Source organism: Anoplopoma fimbria, unplaced genomic scaffold (genome assembly GCF_027596085.1).
Source record: "Anoplopoma fimbria isolate UVic2021 breed Golden Eagle Sablefish unplaced genomic scaffold, Afim_UVic_2022 Un_contig_10726_pilon_pilon, whole genome shotgun sequence".
Taxonomy (NCBI): domain Eukaryota; kingdom Metazoa; phylum Chordata; class Actinopteri; order Perciformes; family Anoplopomatidae; genus Anoplopoma; species Anoplopoma fimbria.
The window spans coordinates 15001-36257 of NW_026549741.1; the positions used below are offsets into that span (position 1 = coordinate 15001).

Sequence of the window (21257 nt, forward strand, 5' to 3'; positions counted from 1 at the left end):
TTCTATTTCCCCAATTTCTAAGTTTGATGATGTCTCAAATACCAATAAGGAAGTAAGGTTGACCTTTCGCCACATTCTTTTGAATTTATGACCCCTCACGTTGATTGAAAAAACTTTAGAGGACCATGTTATTAAAGGTTATTCAGTGACGTGAAGAGTAAAGGGGAACTGAAAATGATTAGACAAATTATAACTTAAGTATGATAACTTTTTTGCCTGTGTATGACTACACAGCTTTGTATCACCCTAGAGTAAAGTCTGTACAGTAGTAACATGTAAGTTGCAAGTTACAATAGTCTAATATTGTAAAGTGCAACAGCTGTGGGGAAATTTAAAAACCTTAGTTGTGAAGTGGAAATAACAAACATGTGACTGAGTGTAAATATAACATTTCACTGTGCATGACAATGTGAATATTTAACAGTCAGTTCCTCATTCTCTGGTAAAAACTCTACTTCTGCTTTTAGTGCTGCTGATACTTCAAGTCCTCTATTAGTCCATTTATTGTCAGAAGAATTGCTAGCTTGGATACAAGAATTTAAAATGAATGTGCACACTGTACAGGTTTTTATTACAGTACATTAAAATGTATTTATCCAGCTGGCATTGTTTGTGAATTGGTTTAAGAATGTACAGTTTATAATACAGCTGTTCTGTCCACTCAATTTCCCCAGTGTTACATTAGCTCATACTCCAGGTGCAACATAAAACCATTTTTGTTAATTCGCAGTACTTAATTTGAATATGGTCAAGTCTCAAACATCATGCCGTTAATTTGATTAGAAATCTTGTTTTATATAAATGTAAAAAAAACAAAACAAACAAGAACCCTCTCACTGTTTTTATTCTTTAAAGGTGACTCGGGATGCATCTGGGAGCACATCAGACTTGTTCTGTCTCTTCTTTGGTTCTGAGTCACTATTGAAATCTTCCCCCTTATCATCATCATCATCATCATCATCTCTTAGGTCACTTAAGTCATCATCATCACTGTCCAAATCATCCAAGTCCTTCTTCCCTCTTCCACATCCTTTCTTTTTCTTTTCATCATCCTCTTCTTCCTCATCCTTGTCTTCTTGTGAGTTTACTCTACACAGTGAGAGAAAAACAAAATGAGGCAGTGTCAATGGGTTTCATGTTAAAATGTCAATCTTGAAGATTTTCATTCAAATAAATGTCTGTCAAGCCACAATATATATCCGAATGAGGTAACAATATGGTGATTGACCCAATGGCCCTCTGATGAAGTTTTGCAATATTTATACATTTGAAGTACTATTAAATGGTTGTCTGTGGCGACATTCTCTGCCGCCACAGGCTGCAGTTGTTCCTCCTTTCTATTCACACAGAAACCGAATCTAGGCACACAATTCTGTAAACTCCAAGCTCATGCACCAAGAAAAAGACTCCAGACTGCTAAACAATGACATAGTTTTCACGCACATAGAAATTCTAAATCAACCAGGATTGAAACTTAAAGGAGACATATTACACTTATTTCCATGTTCACACTTGTATTCTGGGTTTTTACCAGAACCTGTTTACATGCTTTACTGTTCAAAAAGCTCTTTATTTTCTCATACTGTCTGTCTGAATATAATTGTATTCACCTACTGTCTTTTTAGCAAATTACAACGTATTTTTATTGCTAGGCAGGGGCTTGGGTCCATGTTTACTTCCTGTCAACTGATTTCTAACCGGCAATAAACTGAAATGTTTAAAAAGGCACAATTTCTGAACATTGGCTTTTTATATTTTGCCATGGATTTAGCACTTTCAATACTTTTAGTGTATTTATATAGAACTTAAAGAATGTTAAATAACATATTGTCAAAGGGGCATTAAATGGAGATGTAAAGACTGAAGCTATAATGCTGTCAATGAGTTGTCAAGTATTTTCTAAGAGTCGGTCGTGATGTGTCCCATTATCCACAAGATGGCAGACTTGCAGTAGAATTTACTGAGTGATATGATTAATATTACTAAGATTTACTTCTTAAAACCTCCAGATAAAAGACCACGTGTACCAAATACTTTAAGTCTTCATCTTTTTTATATACAGTATAAAAAAAGTGATAGATTTCTATAACAGAAAGCAGAAAGGTTGTTCATTTACACGAGGTCAGAGCTCAAATAGACTTCATAGTCATCAATCCTCTGTATGAATGAATTTGCACTCACGGAATAACGATATCCTCTTTCTTCCCACACTTGCAGCAGATCTCTAGCTGAAGAGAACAGGGCTTGCAAATGATGTGATACGCATCCTTCACTGTCCTTTGAGAACACTTGACACTGAGAGAAAAATACATGCATGCACAAATGTCATCAATTTTCACATTAAAGCATTAAAACATGAATAACAAATCGAAAACACTTTACTGCAAATGTACAACAGTGTGAAACATGCAAAGATCGTGTGAGTTTGTTCATGCTAGTACAAAATAACTGGACATAAGCAGGAGGAAATATGGAGTTTTCCTGAGAGCCAGCAACACCAAAACAAAATGCCCTGCATTCATCTTGCCACCTGGTCTGCTACAGGCATGTATGTGACAGTAAAATCAATCCAATCAATCTTATTTATATTTCTAGTGTAATGAAAAAAACAACTTTGTCATAGTTATATAATTATATGAAATGGGGAAGAGAAGCAAATCATAGCTGTCGTGAGAATGTAATGATCAAGTGTTTAGTTGATAAATGAATCCACTGATTAACTGTTTAGTAAAATCCATTTTGTTTCTCTTGCGTTGTCAATAACTCTCTCATGGCTTCAGTAACAATGACTGGCTTGTGTTCTGGATGAGATCAGCTGAGATGTGTGCAGTCAGGAGCAGCTGTTCAGATACTGTTCTCTCATGAGATGGATGTTAAAGGCTACTCACCATTTCTTAGGCTGTGTCAGAGTCTTGTATTTGTTGTACTGCACTTTCCACTCAAGAACACCTTTACAATGCTGACAGAGCCCATCGTGGATCTTTGATTTTGCCTTCTACAATTGTGATCACATAAGCAGACATGTTGGAAATGTTATAATAATAATAATAATAATAATAATAATAATAATAATAATGTCACAACAAGGCTTTGACAAAGCAGTAGATGTCCATTACTTGATCAACTCAAACATTTTGAATTTACTTTCACACACAATTTGAATTTGAAAACTTGAATTTCCCCCATGGGGATCAATAAAGGAATATAATAATAATTTCTAAACAATGCTACTACAATATCGTTTCATATAGCCTTTACACAAGAGCCCACGGTTACCTCAACAACAAACAGTGTACCAGTCATCCATGTGTTTACTTGAGCTCAGTCTCTAGCTAACCACACACATATATTATATATTATATGACTCTATATATATATATACATCAGGTCCACACACCTTCACCTGTACGGTGGCTCCATACTTGTCGTTTTTGAAGGCATAGTTGTTTTGATGCTTCTGGCCCCGCGACCGGGACACGTTACCTTTCTGAGAACTCATTTTACTCCTGTTTCAGTTACACATGCTATGCTGGTGTAAACCCGGAACCATTCCGGAGAGAGCACCAACCCGGAAGCAGTACTGGCGCGTCACGATACGTCACTGGGGTCAAAACTCAATGCCGCCACTTTATTCTCAAAAAGTGTTAAAAAAAAAAAAAAAAAAAAAAATCAAAACATAAATATGATTGTTTGAATACAGAACTGGTTGAAATGTACAAATACGCAAATTAAATAAAAAATAAAAAATAGTTATAGGCAAATGACGTCATCTGATCAATCGGTTGCTGATTGGCCTGTGCATCGCTATAGTAACGTCCGGTTGGTTCTAGAACACGTCAATCAAACATGACGCCACCACTCCGCGGCGTCGGTAGGGACCGCCCACAAATAGCCACGTGCCGTACCATTGGTGGACTGCTTTCACCAGTCTCGTTGCTTATTGGTCCACGGAACTGTCAATCACAATCCCCTTCCTTTATGACAAGCTAGGATAACAAGCGAGTGATTCTCACAACGAAACGAAAGCGGGGATGTTTGGGAGGCAAGCGACGCTACCGAGAAGACTTAGGAATAATAGTATTAATGATAATCATTATAGCACTTTATTGAGTTTACCCATGTCGCTGTTGAGCTTATACTTTAACGTTTAAACTGAATACACGTCGTTATCATTCAGGACCTTATGTCGAGAAAACCGAGCGGAGGACAAAAAGAAAGAAAGGACGTTTCTGTCTGGACCGGAGGACTGACTGCTAGTCACTGCTAGTCACTGCTAGTCACTACTAGTCACTGCTAGTCACTACTAGTCACTGCTAGTCACTGCTAGTCACTACTAGTCACTAGTCACTACTAGTCACTGCTAGTCACTACTAGTCACTACTAGTCACTGCTAGTCACTACTAGTCACTGCTAGTAGTCACTGCTAGTGCTAGTCACTACTAGTCAGTCACTACTAGTCACTACTAGTCACTACTAGTCACTACTAGTCACTGCTAGTCACTACTAGTCACTAGTCACTACTAGTCACTGCTAGTCACTACTAGTCACTGCTAGTCACTGCTAGTCACTACTAGTCACTGCTAGTCACTGCTAGTCACTACTAGTCACTACTAGTCACTGCTAGTCACTGCTAGTCACTACTAGTCACTGCTAGTCACTGCTAGTCACTGCTAGTCACTACTAGTCACTGCTAGTAACTCACTAGTCACTCTAGTCAGCTAGGGACTAGTCACTACTAGACAGAGGACAGACTGCTAGTCACTAGTCACAGTCACTGACACTACGGAGCAGAGGATCATCTGGCCGAGGAGAAGATCATTCAGTGACCTGGACACAGAAAGACGAACCATCCGTCCAGGTAATGGTTGTGATCAGGATCCATGCTCAGTGTTGCCACACGAGCCGTCACATTGGGCAACAATAGTGTCCAAATGAATGAAACCGTCACAATCCAGCTTGTATCTTTGTAAGCTCTTTTACAGTGCATCTCTGCGGGGCTGCATGCTGTCTCTGTGGACATTGTGACTGTTTATGGGCTGATATACAGTATATACAGTAGATACAGTATATACAGTATATACAGTAGATACAGTATTGTAGCAGAGCAGATTGACTTCACTGTGTATGTAATGTCACAGCATCCTGCAGAAGGAGAAGTGGCTGCAAAACAAGTATTCACCCGGAAATCTCCTCTCTGGTACAGGCACTAGTTTATAGAAGGGCACACAGGTAATGAAGTGTGATTGGAAACACCTGTATGTGATGAAGATGAGCCAAGAGATGTGTTGTTTTTGTAGGTTTATAACACGTGTGTTTGGAAGGTCCAGTAGTTAGGTTTGATAAGATAAAATTAGTCCCACAGCGGGGAAATGTACAGGATTACAGCAGCAAAGAGCAGTGGTTCTCAAATGGGGGTACGTGAGATGTTTTAAAAATATATTTAAAATTAGCATCCATTCAGAAATCCTTTAAAAATTGTTATTTAATAAATATTCAATAAAATATAAGTGTAAGTTCATAAACTGAATTTAATGCAACAATGCAATCGTCAGTGTTGACAGTTTAATAAATCAGACACTGATGGCAGAGCGCTTAGTATTACATCTTTATTTCAACCAACAAATGCTTTGCGCTGGTTAGGAGGTACATCACTGAAAAAAGGTTGAGAACCACTGTAGTAGAGGATAGTGCAAACAAGAGACATAGTAAAAAATAAAAACAAAAGATCAAAATAAGTATTATAAATAAGCAAATGAGCAATAAAAAAACAGTAAAGAATCCACAGTAACTGAAATATTTTATATACAGACAGAAACTATAAAAACTATTGTATTGCACAGTGTATTAGTGTTGTGTGGTCTACTGGGAGCAGAGCTGGTTGTGTAACCTGTGTCAAAACTATAAAATGAAGACCATTACAAAGTAATCCAGCACAAGGTCGTTGCAAAAAATAATATTCAGGAGAATGATCCAATTTTCAAGGCTCCGAAAAAAATTCTTCCAGAGTAAAGTATGGACAAACCGAAAAATGCAAAAAAAACATTGTTTGAAATCTGTCAAAAGCAATTAAGGCATTTGTTTGGAAGAAGAGTACTGGTGAGGCATGAGGGATGTGCTTTACCATTCATATCTTTACAGGAGTAAGTCATTGCATTAAACATAATGCTGTGGGCATGCTGTTCTTCAGCAGACACACAAAGGTGCCACAAAAAAAAGAAATAAGCAACATGCTGGTGTATCCTGGCAAAAAAAGAAAAGCTTCTGCAGACTATTTCAATGACTGCACATTTTCATAGAGTTGAGGATGGTATTGCAAAGATGTAATAGCAGGGTGTCATGTCTTACTTCAAACACGTTCATTGGAAATACAATCCACAACACATTGTCATAACTTGACAGTGATGTATTTTGGCCTATTTAGAAGGGCATGAGTGGTTATATGGAGTCAAATGACTTACTTGTACGAGGCATTTGCTGGAGGACATTTTGTCAGGGTGGCCAGCTTCAATGTCACCAAAATGAGCTGTGCTGAAGTGTGTAGTGCTGCCTGGCCACTACAATTCAAGAGCACCTGGGATATCTAAAAGGTAGCCTTGGGTGGGGGTCCAGGTGCAGGGTATAAAAACAAGAAAGCTTTTTGAGTCAATACTGTCTGAGTGGTTGTGGAGCCCCGAAGCTGACGGAGAACAAACACTCAATCAGGGTCAGATATCTTTTCTTATAATGCTGGCTGGAGACAGCTATGCATTCTGGAGAAGTGAATTGAAACCCGCCTGGCTTTAGCCCCCAGTCCCGGAAACCCCCCTGCTTTTCAACTTAACAAAGACAAGTATTTATATTCTTTGGAGAGAACATCATTCAGGAGTTCTGTGGAAAAATGGCTCTTGTGGTGATGTCCTTGTGATCAATCTGCAGGGGATGCAGACTCAAATTAGTGTTTCAGTTGTTTGAAAGAACCCAGCTGCTGTTGTTTTGTGTGATCATATCCATTTTCTCTCTTATTCTTAGTTCCTCAAAAGCAATTCTTTACATTTGATCTACTGATAAAATGTATCTGTTTCAAATTGAACCATTCTTTTTCTCCCTTTCGCAGCGTTTTGAGCATGAACCACTTATCCCTCAGCGAGCTATGTTGCCTGTTCTGCTGTCCGCCGTGCCCCAGCAAGATTGCCTCCAAACTGGCCTTCCTGCCTCCAGAGCCCACCTACAGCCTCATGTCCGATGACAGTGGCAGCCGTTGGACCCTGCACCTCTCCGAGCGCGCCGACTGGCAGTACTCGTCCCGCGAGAAGGACGCCATCGAGTGTTTCATGACTCGCACAACAAGAGGGAACCGCATTGCCTGTATGTTTGTCCGCTGCTCACCCAGCGCTCAGTATACTCTATTATTCTCCCACGGAAACGCAGTGGACTTGGGCCAGATGAGCAGCTTCTACATTGGCCTGGGTTCACGGATCAACTGCAACGTCTTCTCCTACGACTACTCAGGTTACGGGGCGAGTTCTGGGAAACCCTCAGAGAAGAACCTGTACGCTGATGTAGATGCCGCCTGGCAGGCACTCCGGTCACGGTAAGGAGAGATGATGGAAGGAAGTGGAAATGGGCTCACCTGTACACGGATGTTGGGACATCCTGTAGAAAAAGGACGCAGTGTTGCACTAGTACTTATGACTGCATTGATGATAGGGTAATTGAAAAGCATGCAGACCCCGAACTTGATTTTATCACAAGGCTGCAAAATAGAACTTAATTGCCCATGCAGCTCAAACACTTAGTGGCCGGTGAGTTAAGCCCCGTGAACTTTAGGGGCCCGCAAATGGTTCAACACCTGAAATGCATTGCATTATTTTAACATGCATGCAGATAATGGTGTCACAACCCCAAACTCAAGGGGAAAGGGAAGTGACACAACACACTGTAGTGAAACAAAGAAATTGAAAAAACATTGCCATTCAGTGCATGACAATAGTAGGAAAGCGTCCTATTAATAGAAACTTTGGTCATGTCATTCTCGTTTGACAGCTTTTTATTAGTAGAGAGAGAAAAACTACAATGCCAGAAAAACTACAATGCCAGTCTTTCCTGGTTTTCTTATGCTGTGAATGTGAACAGCTATGGATGAGCGTGAGGAGTAAGGAAATGGGGACTACTGATGTAAAAGGCGAGGTTAAGTGAAGTCTTGAGCAGAAGAGCAGGAATAGAAAGAGTTGAGGACATGACGAGTTGGCAACAGGATAAAATCATGGGTGGAGATGACAGGAATGGTTTAGGAGGGACGACGTGATGTTTTTCTTGGCGGTAATAAGGAGCGTGTTTTCTGTGATTATGCTGGCCAGCCATATGTAGGTGTGAGTGGGTGCTCTGCTGCATCTTTTTGCTCTGCAGGCTATGAATAGACTGGTATTTATTGGTCAATATTTGACTGATTTATTTCAGCTGATAAAACTTTCCATGCTGCTACTAGATGGTATCTGCATTTGTAATGATAGTGGAATCTCAAACTAAATCTCTTTTGGTTTTGACTGTTGATGGGACAAAGTAAGCTATTTGAAGATGACACCTTGGCTTTTGGGATTTTCTTTTATATTCAATTAATGGATTTTATCGAGGAACTAAACAGTTGACAGATTAATTGATATTGAAAATAACTTAGTTTTGTGTTTGTGTGTCTGGGGTGTGTGTGAAAATAATGTATCCCTCATATTTGTGCCTTTTTTGTTTACGTGGATGGGGCAGGAAAAAGTTCATTCCGTAGCCAATGATGTTTCTGTATACTTCCTGCTGGAAGACAAACAAATGACTAACAGAGGAGATGGGGAACTTTGGATCAGAAAAACTAAAGGCAGGAAGAGAAAAACTAGGCTTCTAGTGTGGAGTGCCACTCCTGTGTCAATGCTTACGTGGGTGTGTGTTCTCTCTGTGGTTTATGAAGATCTTGGCACTGGAGATATTTTAAAGTGCTGATGTATAACTGGTAGGGCCACTGGCAACAACATGTTACTGTTTCTTAGTTACCAACCTTTGCTGTGAATCTCTTTTACATTTGACCCAATCTCCCATTTTGTAGAGTTTACAAAGTGGCCTTCTGTAAATAAGGACATTCACATAAGGAACCTGACAAGTTAAACAGGAAACTCTTGACCATTAAGGTTGTGCATACAGGAAACCGGCCACTGCTGTGAAGAAGAACCCACTTTTCTGGTGGCCAGCCAGATACTCTGTGTCGACATATGTGTGTGTGTGTGTGGGAACAAATGCATTATTTTACTTTAAAGTATATATTTCTGTTACTTGTGTTTTAAATTAAGCACACTTCCTTTCAATGAAGTTCTCTTTAACTGTTAAACCAAAGCTTTAGTTACAATGTCCAATGTGATAGACACGAAAAGTGATGAAGAAACCCATTCTTTCTTTTTCTTTCTAGTCACAGCACCACACTACCTGAAAGAGAAAGAAGCACTTAAGGCCGCTGTTTGGTTCTGCTTTTAAATGTTGTTTGTTTTCCGTCTTATTTATTATTTTGTTTTTACACCAAGCGATCGTATCTAAATCCATTTGCACAACCTAATTGGTCCGGCCCAAATAAACCTTGTAAGTTGAGCTAGCTATTTCCCTTCTAGTGATACTGGTTGTAATGGCTGTTTCTGTATGTGATGTTAATCAGCTGTTTTTAAAAAGGGTAGAGCAGGTATTGACCAACATCAATCTCAAACAATGTATCGCTTTGTCTTTGTAGGTGAATCAGGGAAGAAAACACTTTCGAGATCAGCTTAGATGCTTTCTGGAACAAGGAAATAACTTGATATTCAAGAAGCCTCAACTTGCGTGCAACCTGTATAGAAGTCTCAAAAGCCAAAGTGCAAATCTGAGTGGCAGCTTGTCAAGATATTTCCTTAAGGGATGTCCCTTCTACTCGTTTCACAGTAAGAGCGTAAAACAAACATGTCTGCCTGAAATTTGTTTGCATGGAAAGCGGCATCTTCATCTTATACAAATACAAAAGATAAGTACAAGGCTAGACGTTGTTTTTTTTTTAAAGAAATCTATATATTTATGAATACAACAAAATAGACACTTGGAAGGAATTCGAATGACTGACTGTCAAAGGGTTAAAAAAGGACAGCAACTGTATGTGATGTGATATGGCTACTTTAATGGTACACTGGGCCCTTTGACATGATGGGGTACAAATTACAAGAGGGATCTTCCCAAAAACAAAACATAATTGAAGTATTGTGTAAAATGTAATCAATAATTTAGGCAGTGTATATATTATTAGATTAGAATCTTCAAAGCTTGGTGTTAATAAGACCCCTAGTATCATGTATTATGCTCTGCTGTCTGTGTCTGATGGTTTGAGGGCTGTGCCAGACTTATAATAGTCTTTCTGTGATAGTACAACCCATCCTTTTGACCCTGCAAAGCACACATCTACTAGATGGTGTTTATCCCATCAAAAGGCCTCTCTGCATGGCCTCACATTAGTCTGCTTCCTACATCACTCGTGCACTTCTCTCACGTTAGATCAGACACGCAGCCTGAAGATAGAGAGCGGCGCTCATGTCTCTTTCACTTTCTCTGATTATTTGGCATTTTTTGAACCCACGAGGTTCAGACTTGTTGTGCTTCTGTTTTGGCTTTCCGTGTCATCCAATCGTTTTCTCCTCGCATGAAAACAAACCCTCCTCCTGTGCTCTTTTGTTCAGCCACGTCAGAAGAGGCACTCCCTTCACCTGAGCAGGGAGTGGATCGAATGATTCAGCAATGTTAACACACTCACACTGCCTCCATTATTGTACAAGCGATTTCACATGCTAATAGAATAATGATTCAGGTGTACTATTTGCTGCAGTTGAAAGAAACTAGAAGAAATCTCTCTCTCTCTCTCTCTCTCTCGCTCTCTCTCAGAACGGCACTGTATCATTTTCTTTTCCCTCTTGAGATTGAAGGCGGGCCAGCAGTCAATCCTACTAGTCTAATATTGAGTGGTAGCCTAGCAACCCAGGTCCAATGAGCTTTCAGACCGAGTTCTTCCCACACTATGTCCACTAAAAACAAACCGCAAAAACTCACTTTCTACTCGATCATCACACTGATCCAAATCAAAGCTCCATCCATCTTCTTAGACGATCAATAGTCGGGAGAAATTCTCGCAAATATGGACACAGAAAGGCTACCCATCATGTCTTTGGTACGCATTGTTTACTTGAAATATCAGAGGCGGTTAGGTTCACGGGGCCACAGACGAACAAACCATACTGTGTCTGTTAATCCAGTTGGGTGGAGTGCATTCGCTCACCTGACTGTCCTTAGCGCAAATCAACAGGAACGGAGCTTAGTGGTGGTACTTGCTGATTATGTATTTATTGTCCTGACATCTTAGTATGGTACAGATTTAAAAAAAAAAAAAAAAAAACTTGGCAAAAAAACCTATTTATTTTCAAGACGAATCTAATTAAGCGAGTATACATTAGAAGGACATGAGAAAATACATGCAAAGCGTAATAACGCATAATTGCAACTAGGGTTGTAATTCCGGTATCGCTGTATGACGGTTTATCATGGTTTTTGAATGATAAGTTACATTACATTACATTACAGTCATTTAGCAGACGCTTTTATCCAAAGCGACTTACAGGAAGTGTATTCAACATAGGTATTCAAGAGAACTACTAGTCACTAGAAGTCATAAGTGCATCTCCTTTCTTAAACAAGCATCTAAAAGCATAAACCAGAGCAAAAGTATAGTGCAGAGGCAAATTACTACGAAAACAATAATTGCAACAGACTAATACGAATATAATAAGTGCTACAAACTACTACGAATAGGATAAGTGCAGTAAACAAATACGAATTCAATAAGTGCAGCGAACTGATACGAATACAGTAAGTGCAACAACTAATACGAATGCAATAAGTGCTACGAGGAAGGCTCAGGGTAGTACTTCTTGAAGAGGTGAGTTTTCAGTCTGCGCCTAAAGATGGGCAGCGACTCTGCTGTCCTGACGTCAGTGGGGAGTTCATTCCACCACTGAGGGGCCAGGACAGAAAAAAGCTGTGACCGGGTGGATCGGCCGCAGGGACCTCTGAGCGACGGGGCAACCAGTCGCCCGAGGCAGCAGAGCGAAGTGGTCGGGCGGGGGTGTAGGGCTTGACCAAGGCCTGGAGATAGGAAGGAGCTGTTCCTTTCACTGCCCTGTAGGCTAGCACCAGAGTCTGTAACTGGATGCGAGCTCTTACAGGGAGCCAGTGTAGAGAACGGAGAAGGGAAGTTGTGTGAGAGAACTTGGGGCGATTGAACACCAGACGTGCTGCAGCTTTCTGGACAAGCTCCAGAGGTCTGATGGCCGACGCCGGGGCTCCAGCAAGTAGTGAGTTGCAGTAGTCCAGGCGGGAGATGACCAGAGCCTGGATGAGCACCTGCGCCGTCTCATCAGTGAGGAAGGGGCGAATCCTCCTGATGTTGTAGAGGAGGAATCTGCAGGAGCGTGTGACCGATGCAATGTTTGCTGAGAACGACAGTTGGTCGTCCAGGGTCACACCCAGATTCCTCACAGTCCGAGTTGGCATCACCACGGCATCATCAATGGTGATGGACAGGTCTCTCGGTGCGGGCAGCCCTTCCCCGGGAGGAACAGTAGCTCGGTTTTGTCCAGGTTGAGCTTCAGGTGGTGTGTCGCCATCCACTTCGAGATGTCAGCCAAGCACGCAGCAATGCGTGCCTCCACTTGGGTGTCACCGGGAGGAAATGACAAGACCAGCTGGGTGTCATCGGCATAACAATGGTAAGAGAAGTCATGCGAGCGAATAACAGAACCCAGAGATGTTGTGTAGAGCGAGAAGAGAAGGGGGCCCAGAACTGAGCCTTGTGGGACCCCGTAGTCAGCATGCGTGGTTCCGACACGGCCCCCTCCATGTCACCTGGTAGGATCGGCCTGTCAGGTAGGATGCAAACAGGGAGAGTGCAGAGCCTGAGACGCCCATCCCCTCGAGGGTGGAGAGGAGGATCTGGTGGTTCACCGTGTCAAACGCCGCTGACAGGTCCAGGAGAATCAGGACAGAGGAGAGAGAGTTCGCTCTCGCAGCATGAAGCGACTCTGTCACCGCAAGGAGGGCCGTCTCTGACGAGTGACCCACCTTGAACCCGGACTGGTGGGGGTCCAAGAGGTTGTTCTGGTGGAGGTAGGAAGACAGTTGTTTAGAGACAGCTCGTTCAAGTGTTTTGGATAGAAAGGGTAGAAGAGAAACCGGTCTGAAGTTCTTGACATCAGAGGGGTCAAGTGATGGTTTTTTCAGAAGGGGGGTGACTCTGGCAGTCTTGAAAGCTGAGGGAAAGCATCCCGAGACGAGAGATGTGTTGATGAGGTGGGTGAGGAAAGGAAGGAGTTCAAGTTATCATGCTGTGTACATTTGCTTATCTCCAGTATAAAACATACTGACTTTGTGAGTGTGTGTGTATGTGTGTGAGTAAAAGCTAAAGACAGGAGCAGTCGGGCTGAGCTGATGCTCATCTACAGTATATGTTAATAGTTTATTTATTGTAAACTAACTGCTTATAAAACATATTATAGTTCCATGCTATTTTATCAGGTTTCTAATTATGTTATTAGAATTCTCATTCCTTTAAAGGTAATTTGTAACTAATAATAATAAATTGTAATATGTTCTGAGACTGTGACAATCTCATTCCATAACTACCGTTATTTCAACGCTTCAATGAAGGATCCCTCTGCTGTAGTGCAGATGGTCCACTAATCTGTTAAAAATGGTGGCACATATGTTCAGGATATACTGAAATAGCTATTCGTCATAGTGACTGCTATGGGATGAGAATACTTTTGGTCTTCAGGGAGAAAGAGGTGGGCAGCCAGGAGGGATTGGGAGACATAATAAGGGATTGCAGGAGGATGTGATGCATTATAGATTGGATTTCTGTCAGGAGACTAAATTGATGAAGGTTTGGGGAGGGGCGTAACCCTGCAATGGCCTGTTGAAGTCTATTCAAGCTGAAATGCAATCGAGTAAATTGCAGGCTTGTGTTGGCCGGTCCGAGGGTTTACATCTTGTGTGGAACTGGGTTGGTCAAAGCCAGTCATAGTGGCGTTTTAACACGAGTGCAACTGCCGTGGTCCTCTTTACCCAATGTGTGAGCAGAAGCCACAGCTGTCTGTGGAAAAGTGCCAAGATAACAGGATGGGTTAGAGATTCAGAGTGACCTTGTTGTAAGCAGAAGGTCACAGGTTTAAGCGTTGCATTATTCATTGTCCTCGAGCAGAACACCCCTACCTCCACAACCTTTTAAGTGTAAAGAGGTCAAGTTAGGTTTGGGGGAAGCCTTGCTTCAGTGTACTATGTCCCTTCACCTGATGACTAAGCTGTCAAATGGTTTCACCTCACCCTCTCTGTATTGAAATTGTATAATCTTTATGTTGTAGGGACATCTGTGTGGTAACTGTTTATCTGTGTAAGGATTGGCCAGGCTTCAGTGGCCTGATATGGCAAAGAACAAATGGAGATAAGCACAGGTACTATGTGATAAAGGTCTAAGGCTGAAAAGACGTTAGTAACGGTAAACAAATAACAAGACTGTGACACAAAACGCTGAATCGTTAACTCTTAGTGAACATGCCACACATAGGTATCGCTGTGCACTCTTCAGAATTGCAGCGGAATTATTAGGTTTGATTAAAACGGCCTCATGCAGAACTTCTTATGATCGATTTCTGCCTTTGAACAGTTCTGACAAAGTGAAGAAAGCAACTAAAGCAACCCCTTTGTACCAATCAGATTACACGGCATCTTCTGTAACTTTTCTAGTTTCCTTTTTTTAACGATACAATGAGGTCACTGCTCTTGCGGTGGAAGATTGGGTTTGATGTTACCGAAAGAGTTTTGCCCTCAAGCTCTGTTATTACCTACCTTACATACTGTGTGTTACTACAGCTGCCTAGCAACATAAAACTTGCCAAAAAGGGTCCATTATAACTTTTTCCTTTTCCACCATTGTTATTTTTCTCCAATTAACACTAAACCAGGTAAAAGTGGGAATCTAACTTGAAAGCTCGTCATCGAGAATGAAGGTCATTGTCGGGCGTCCTGCAAACATTTTCTGAATGTTGCTTTCACTGACGACACGTTTTTGAATTAAGATGGTTATGATCAAAAATGTAAAACCCTCAGGCTTCTTAGGTGCTGAGTAATGGCTTTCCACAAATTGGACTGGACCATTGGATTATCATTAAGAATGATTAAGCTTTTTTGTTTTGATCACAAACCATTAACATTGCAGTTAATGTGGTCGATTATAAAGGTATTCTGGCATTTACTTGCAAAAGGTAAAAACAAAGTTCTTTTTGGCAGATTTTATAGGAGCTGTAAGCCCCAAATTAGACACGGCATCAGAAAGTGCACTGTCATTTTCTACAGTTGGAAACATTCTTGAACTATCCCTCACCTCCCTGAACAAGCCACATTATGTTGAATAATTAAGATAAGCTTTCAGGCCGCGAATTGTGTTTTATCATCGTCAGTCAACCTTGAGAGTTAATGGGGCTGTTTACGCCACAGCACTCGACAGTCTTTCCCATGCCGTGCCAGTATTTTCACCCCTATTTATAATTGGTGAAGGCCAGCTGACACAATGGTAAACTGCTCATACACCCCTGCTAATGACTGTGTGTCTATGGTCTGTCTCGTGTGCCTGCACTTTAGTCTAGTGCCCCTTCGCTGCACTGCTGCAGATTGTTCCTTTGCGATGGTTGTGTTAGACCCTCGTCGTGCTCTCCTAATTATAATAATCCATCACAGCAGTGTAGAGCCGTGTCAGACTTTGGTGTTCGTGTTTGTTCATCACTGTGTATTGTAGGACTGCAGAGGCTCAGGCTGTACCGTTAAGCCTGTAATGTTAGTGCACCTAATTGTAATAATAGAGTAGAGCAGTGATTTTGTGGGGCTGGTTGTGGCTGTGTACTATGCACTATCCAGTAGTTCAGACAGGGATGCAGTGTTCTTAGACCAGGTTGTCAGCTGACTGGTTGCTTGCTAGAGTGGGTCACGTTCTCTATAATCAGCTGTGGAATGTCTTCCCTCGGTTTTTTCTCCTCCTTTACCCTCAATACAGTATCAGTATCTTTTTTTGCTGCCTTCCTGCTTGTTTTGCTCTTATTCCCTCTCCTTCCCTCTGAATCACAAGACTTCAGCTGCTTTGAAAAGCAGCTGACAGCCACTGAACCGTGGCTGTTTGCCATCGTTGTGCCCACATTTTACGATGCCGTATAATCACTGAGTCACTGTGGCGTGACGTTTCAGCCTATAATAGAGCATGAGTAAGAGTTAGGCCCAGTAAGCACACAGGTGTGTGTTTGCATGGAACAGCATGTGGGGGAAATGAGTGAACGATGTTAGAGTTAATGGCAGTGTGAGTGTATTTACTTTTATTTTCATTTTACTGTGAGAAGCACTTAAAGAAAATCAACTTTAACCAACTGGTGGATTCCACAATACAACATTGGCATTTTGTATTATGCCAGACAAGCTGCTTTTGATCATTTACTAAAGGCCTAACTGGACGTCTGCCAGGGTGTGGAAAAGCACACAAGATTTACCCACATATGTCTGGCTGCTAGAAGAGTAAATATCCTGTTCCTGATCAGCGAGTATTGTGATGTTAAGATATTACGTGTCCTTTTCTGCAGGTATGGCATCCGTCCAGAGAACGTGATCGTGTACGGCCAGAGCATCGGCACCGTGCCGTCTGTGGACCTGGCTTCTCGCTATGAGAGCGCTGCAGTCATCCTCCACTCCCCGCTCACCTCTGGCATGAGAGTGGCCTTCCCCGACACCAAGAAGACCTACTGCTTTGACGCCTTTCCAAAGTGAGTGCACTGTGCGGGACAGATGGCTCCTGTGAAAAGCCGGGCTATATGTATCACAGGCATCCTCCCTCTGCCGCTATTAAAATAACAAAAACAAACACGTATTCAAAACCACTCTTGCAAACATTGACTTATGCATTTAGATGTGTTAAATCAATACAGGGTGTGTTTTTCTTCTTAATGAACCACAGTGCTTACAATATTTTCAATAGTTCCCTCTGGTGGCCAGTTGGCGAACTACATCTGCTTCTTTTCCCACTTTGGGTTTTTTTTTTTTTTTTAAATTGTATTTACAATTACAGTAACTAAACCCAGGTCTCACTTTCCCTGTCTGCTTAATGCTCGTATTTTTTAATCCTGACGTCTCATCCTAACTCACTCTTCTCGTTTTCTTGCTCCAAAGCATCGACAAGATTTCCAAGGTGACGTCACCGGTGCTGGTGATCCACGGTACGGAGGACGAGGTCATTGACTTCTCCCACGGCCTGGCGCTGTACGAACGCTGTCAGCGCCCCGTGGAGCCGCTCTGGGTGGAGGGGCGGGACACAACGACGTAGAGCTCTACGGACAGTACCTGGAGAGACTCAAACAGTTCGTTGCACATGAGCTGGTCAACTTGTAGAGGAGCTGGAAAAAAGGGTGGAGAGGGAAGAAGAGAAGACAGCAACGGCTCTCAAGAGGGGTTGGATGATGGAGAAGGGGTACAACTTATCCTTTTTTTTTTTTGTGAAGTGATGCAGGTAAAAGTGGTGTTTGTCTGTGTAGTCCTGAAGTGTTGGCAGTCTCCTCTCAGCTCCAGTCAGTACCGTCAACTCCACATGCTGCAGCTGTGAACTTACAAGTAACCATCATTTTGTTTTTGCGTTAGGATTTTATTTTTTATTATGTTGAAAATTGCACATTGTGAAAGTGCTGTATGAAAGAAGTAGACATGTGCACAGACAACATACCATGTGTGTATAGGTGCAGCATATAAGAGAGAGAGAGAGAGAGAGAGAGAGAGAGTGTGTGTGTGTCACATTTTTGCTGCCTTTGGAGAAGGACGTGGTCCACTGTTCTTAACGGAGACGTTCTTCAGGCTTTCAAGGTCCTGGAAGAACAGCTCTGCTACAAACTGGACTGGATCAGAAGTGGACCAGACTCTCTAATCCAACTGAACTCCATCTGACTTTGAGGTCAGGTTCGGTCCTGCACTCTGCAGTCACCATTCATTTCTTCTTTTTTTTTTTGGATTACTGTTTATTATATTTTTTATATTATACATGGTATTTTGCACGTATCAGCTGTCACTGAAGAACTGTACAAGACAAACTGACGTAATCTAGCTGGGCCAGTGTTGCCAAATACTTAGTACAGTATATAGCAGAGAGTCGGACACACACAGAACTTTGTACAAAACACATTTAGAAACGCCTCCAAAGCTCTGTAAGCTGTATTCAGTCTCTACTTCTCCGTTTAGTCTTTAAATGGTACAATCTCATCCTAGCTCATGTAGCCAGTTAGAAGGCTGGGGCTGTTTTTGGTTCACCAATAAAGTGTGGGTAGCTTCCTCACTCTTTCTTTTGAAAATGTTACCTCTGTTTTACTTCAAGGTTTACTCAGAAGTATTGTCTCTGAAAGATAAGTACATACAGACATGAGCTGGATGTTGTCAGAGCAATGCAATGCTGAGCAGTTTATTCCCCCCCCTGGAAAAGACAAAGTATTGGCCTTGATAAAGTAACTTTTATGAAACCCTGTGTTGAGGTTTTTTTCTATAAGTTAAATAATGTACCTAGTTATTATAACAGATCTCACTTCAATGTAACTGAACCAGATCTTTCTAGATGTTTTGTTTTTTTCTTTCTATGATAACTATGTCGACTACTGAGACAGCAGCTTACGGCCTGTGCTCTGATCAAGACTTAAACCACTAATGCCAACCAGGACTGAATGGTGAACGTTATTTACACAGCTGGTGTTGACTCCTTTTCAGTTCAGAAAGTTGTTTAAAAAATGAAACTGTTGTTTTCCAAGTTATTGAGAAGCATTGACATCATTTGAGCTTAAAAATGAATAGACAATGGCTTATATCAGCGTAAGTGGCTCAGCATTTAAGCCCTGCATCGTGGACAGAATGGTTTGTTTTTGTCTTAACTTTATCTTTATGTCTGCATGGTTTTTCTGGATCCATTGCTGTCTGTTGATTTGCCCTTTTAATGTCGAGTGAAACGGCTGATTAGCTCCATTAAGGCCCTGAAAAGCAGATGTCAAAGTGCTGCCGCATGCCATGAATGGATAGTTTCTGTTGTTTTTGATTTTTTATAACGAACTCAGAATTGCATAATAAATCAAAATGAGTCATTTTCTTATGGGTATCTTTTTGATACCTGTGTTCACAAAAGGGGTCAAATACTGGCAAGAGACATTTAACCAATAAGTCAACAGGTGCTACTGTAAACCTTCAGGTCTGATCACTTAGAGGTTGAGAGGAAGTTTGATGTTTGTCAGATTGACCAAAATCCAGATCAGGATTGGTAACTGTGCTTTGTCAGGTGATTGTTTGTTGTTATGAAATCTACTTCTTTTCACAACTCATTTTGTCATATAAACAAGGTTATGCTTTCTATCATTTTCACTTTGTAAATAATATTTGTAATATGTCTTTTTTTTTTCTTGTTTCTTTCGCAAGCTTTTGTCATCACTCAACTGTCCTTATTCTTACTTCTCTAACTCTTGATATGACAACTGTTAGACCAAGGTGGGCCATCATTTTGGCTCTCAGATGATCTTTGTACTGGTCATTTTGACTAATGTCATCTCTGATTTGATTAGATTAATTTTGTATATCATATTTCAATACGAAAGAAACTTGTATGTAATAACAATATTAATAAAGTAATTCTAACATGAATAGAGAAAATAAAATGGTATTTAAGAAGCAACACAATCTGTGACTGAACTGTTGATTTTTGGGGGAATGTTTCACTTTTCTTAATTTCAGGTCGTTTTTTGTAAAGATGGGTCTCATTCCAGGACAACAAGTCATCCTCTTCTCTTGCATGTGATAAGGAACGTACATTACAGTATAATAATCTCAGGACACGTGATGAAGAGATGCAGAGATGTAATATGGCTGCACCACAACATCTCTTCTACTTTCATAGCAGACTCTGCTGGTAGGAAGGGAGGAGCACTTGATGCTGCTTTAGGTCAAGAGGAAACCATTAGGAGAATAGGGAGGTTATGGGAAAAGGATGTGGCGTAAGTCCTGTGGTGTGACTGCAATGAAAATTAGACATGTAAAAGTTTTGTGAATAATGCTTTATTTCTATGACACAGCAAACTCTTCCTGTATCTGTGTTAGTATCAGTGTCAACTCATTTAGAATTCATCATTTGGAGCATCGAGATAAAAGGTTTCGTTATAGAGCAGTGTGTCTTTGTCACCAGCAGGCGGCAGTGTGGCCTCGGATTTAAGCCCCTCCCCTCACTTCATGCTGCTCAAGGGCTCCTTGTGACACATTCAATGACTCCTCGGAAACCCCCACTTTCTTTCATTAAGTCTGAAGATGGTGATATGACCAAATGTCAGATAATATAATAGAAACGCACAGGCCACTTTAAAAGACGTCAATGTTTGATTCATCGTATGAAAACACTAAAAACAGATAGTTGTGCTTCAGCTAAAAAAGTACAAGCCTGCTTGTGTAGGAATATACTTTCTTAGTGTTCATTTCACAGTTGTTTTCCTGTTGAGGGGTCGTGTGATCAGGGGATCAATAATTCACTGTAGCAGAGGTTCATCACTGGCAATCTTTGAATAAAGATGTTGTACCATAACTTGTATGTTCTTTACTATAATATTGTCACAGGGTATTTACAGCAGAAGACTGTATAGTACTGCTGGTGATGTGTTCTCAAAGTACAAAGAGATCCCTGCACCAAAGAAAGGAGATGCACTGATGACTTCTGGTGACTAGTAGTTCTCTTGAATACCTATGTTGAACACACTTCCTGTAAGTCGCTTTGGATAAAAGCGTCTGCTAAATGACTGTAATGTAATGTAATGTAATGCACCAAAGTCTCACATTTAGTCATCGTTTCAATCATGCTGCTCTTCCAACACACATCAACATATGTTACTTATGTGAAATGACCAACAATAAAACATACTAGACACCACTAGTAATAGACATGATTTACTTATATATGATTACTATATCAAGAACAACTATTACTGCTAAAGTTCTTGCTTCCGAGGCTTTGGTTTTGAAGACACTAATTGTCTTTATAGTTATTTTTCTGGGAATTTGTGTGTATTAGAAACCTGGAGGGACTTAAAAAATGAAAATAGGCTTTCTGTATTGTCACAAATGTAAAATAAAACCATACTAAGGCTTAA

The 21257-nt window shown here is 41.0% G+C and overlaps 2 protein-coding genes across 2 annotated transcripts; one reads left to right on the top strand and one right to left on the bottom strand.

The window, feature by feature from the left end:
* Positions 1 to 527: 527 nt before the first annotated feature.
* Positions 528 to 3538, bottom strand: LOC129114880 (uncharacterized protein C9orf85 homolog). Its single transcript, XM_054626767.1, has 4 exons — positions 3398 to 3538; positions 2889 to 2995; positions 2182 to 2295; positions 528 to 1089 (listed from the first exon to the last, which is right to left on the bottom strand). Exons 1-4 carry the CDS (start codon positions 3497 to 3499, stop codon positions 843 to 845), a joined length of 570 nt encoding a protein of 189 aa, XP_054482742.1. The 5' UTR covers positions 3500 to 3538; the 3' UTR covers positions 528 to 842.
* Positions 3539 to 4783: 1245 nt separating this feature from the next.
* LOC129114879 (alpha/beta hydrolase domain-containing protein 17B-like) lies at positions 4784 to 19848 on the top strand. The gene is given in 5 exon segments (XM_054626766.1): positions 4784 to 4858; positions 7094 to 7570; positions 16695 to 16874; positions 17278 to 17411; positions 17414 to 19848. Coding segments are annotated over 4 exon segments (864 nt in total). The 5' UTR covers positions 4784 to 4858; positions 7094 to 7103; the 3' UTR covers positions 17497 to 19848.
* Positions 19849 to 21257: the final 1409 nt, after the last annotated feature.

Bases quoted from the DNA above. Each gene is read 5' to 3' on its own strand.
- LOC129114880 (XM_054626767.1), bottom strand. From the start codon at position 3,499: ATGAGTTCTCAGAAAGGTAACGTGTCCCGGTCGCGGGGCCAGAAGCAT. The intron at 2,296-2,888 runs GTGAGTAGCCTT...TTTTTCTCTCAG, and splicing joins CTGACACAGCCTAAGAAATG to TGTCAAGTGTTCTCAAAGGA. The intron at 1,090-2,181 runs GTGAGTGCAAAT...CTCACTGTGTAG, and splicing joins AAAGAGGATATCGTTATTCC to AGTAAACTCACAAGAAGACA.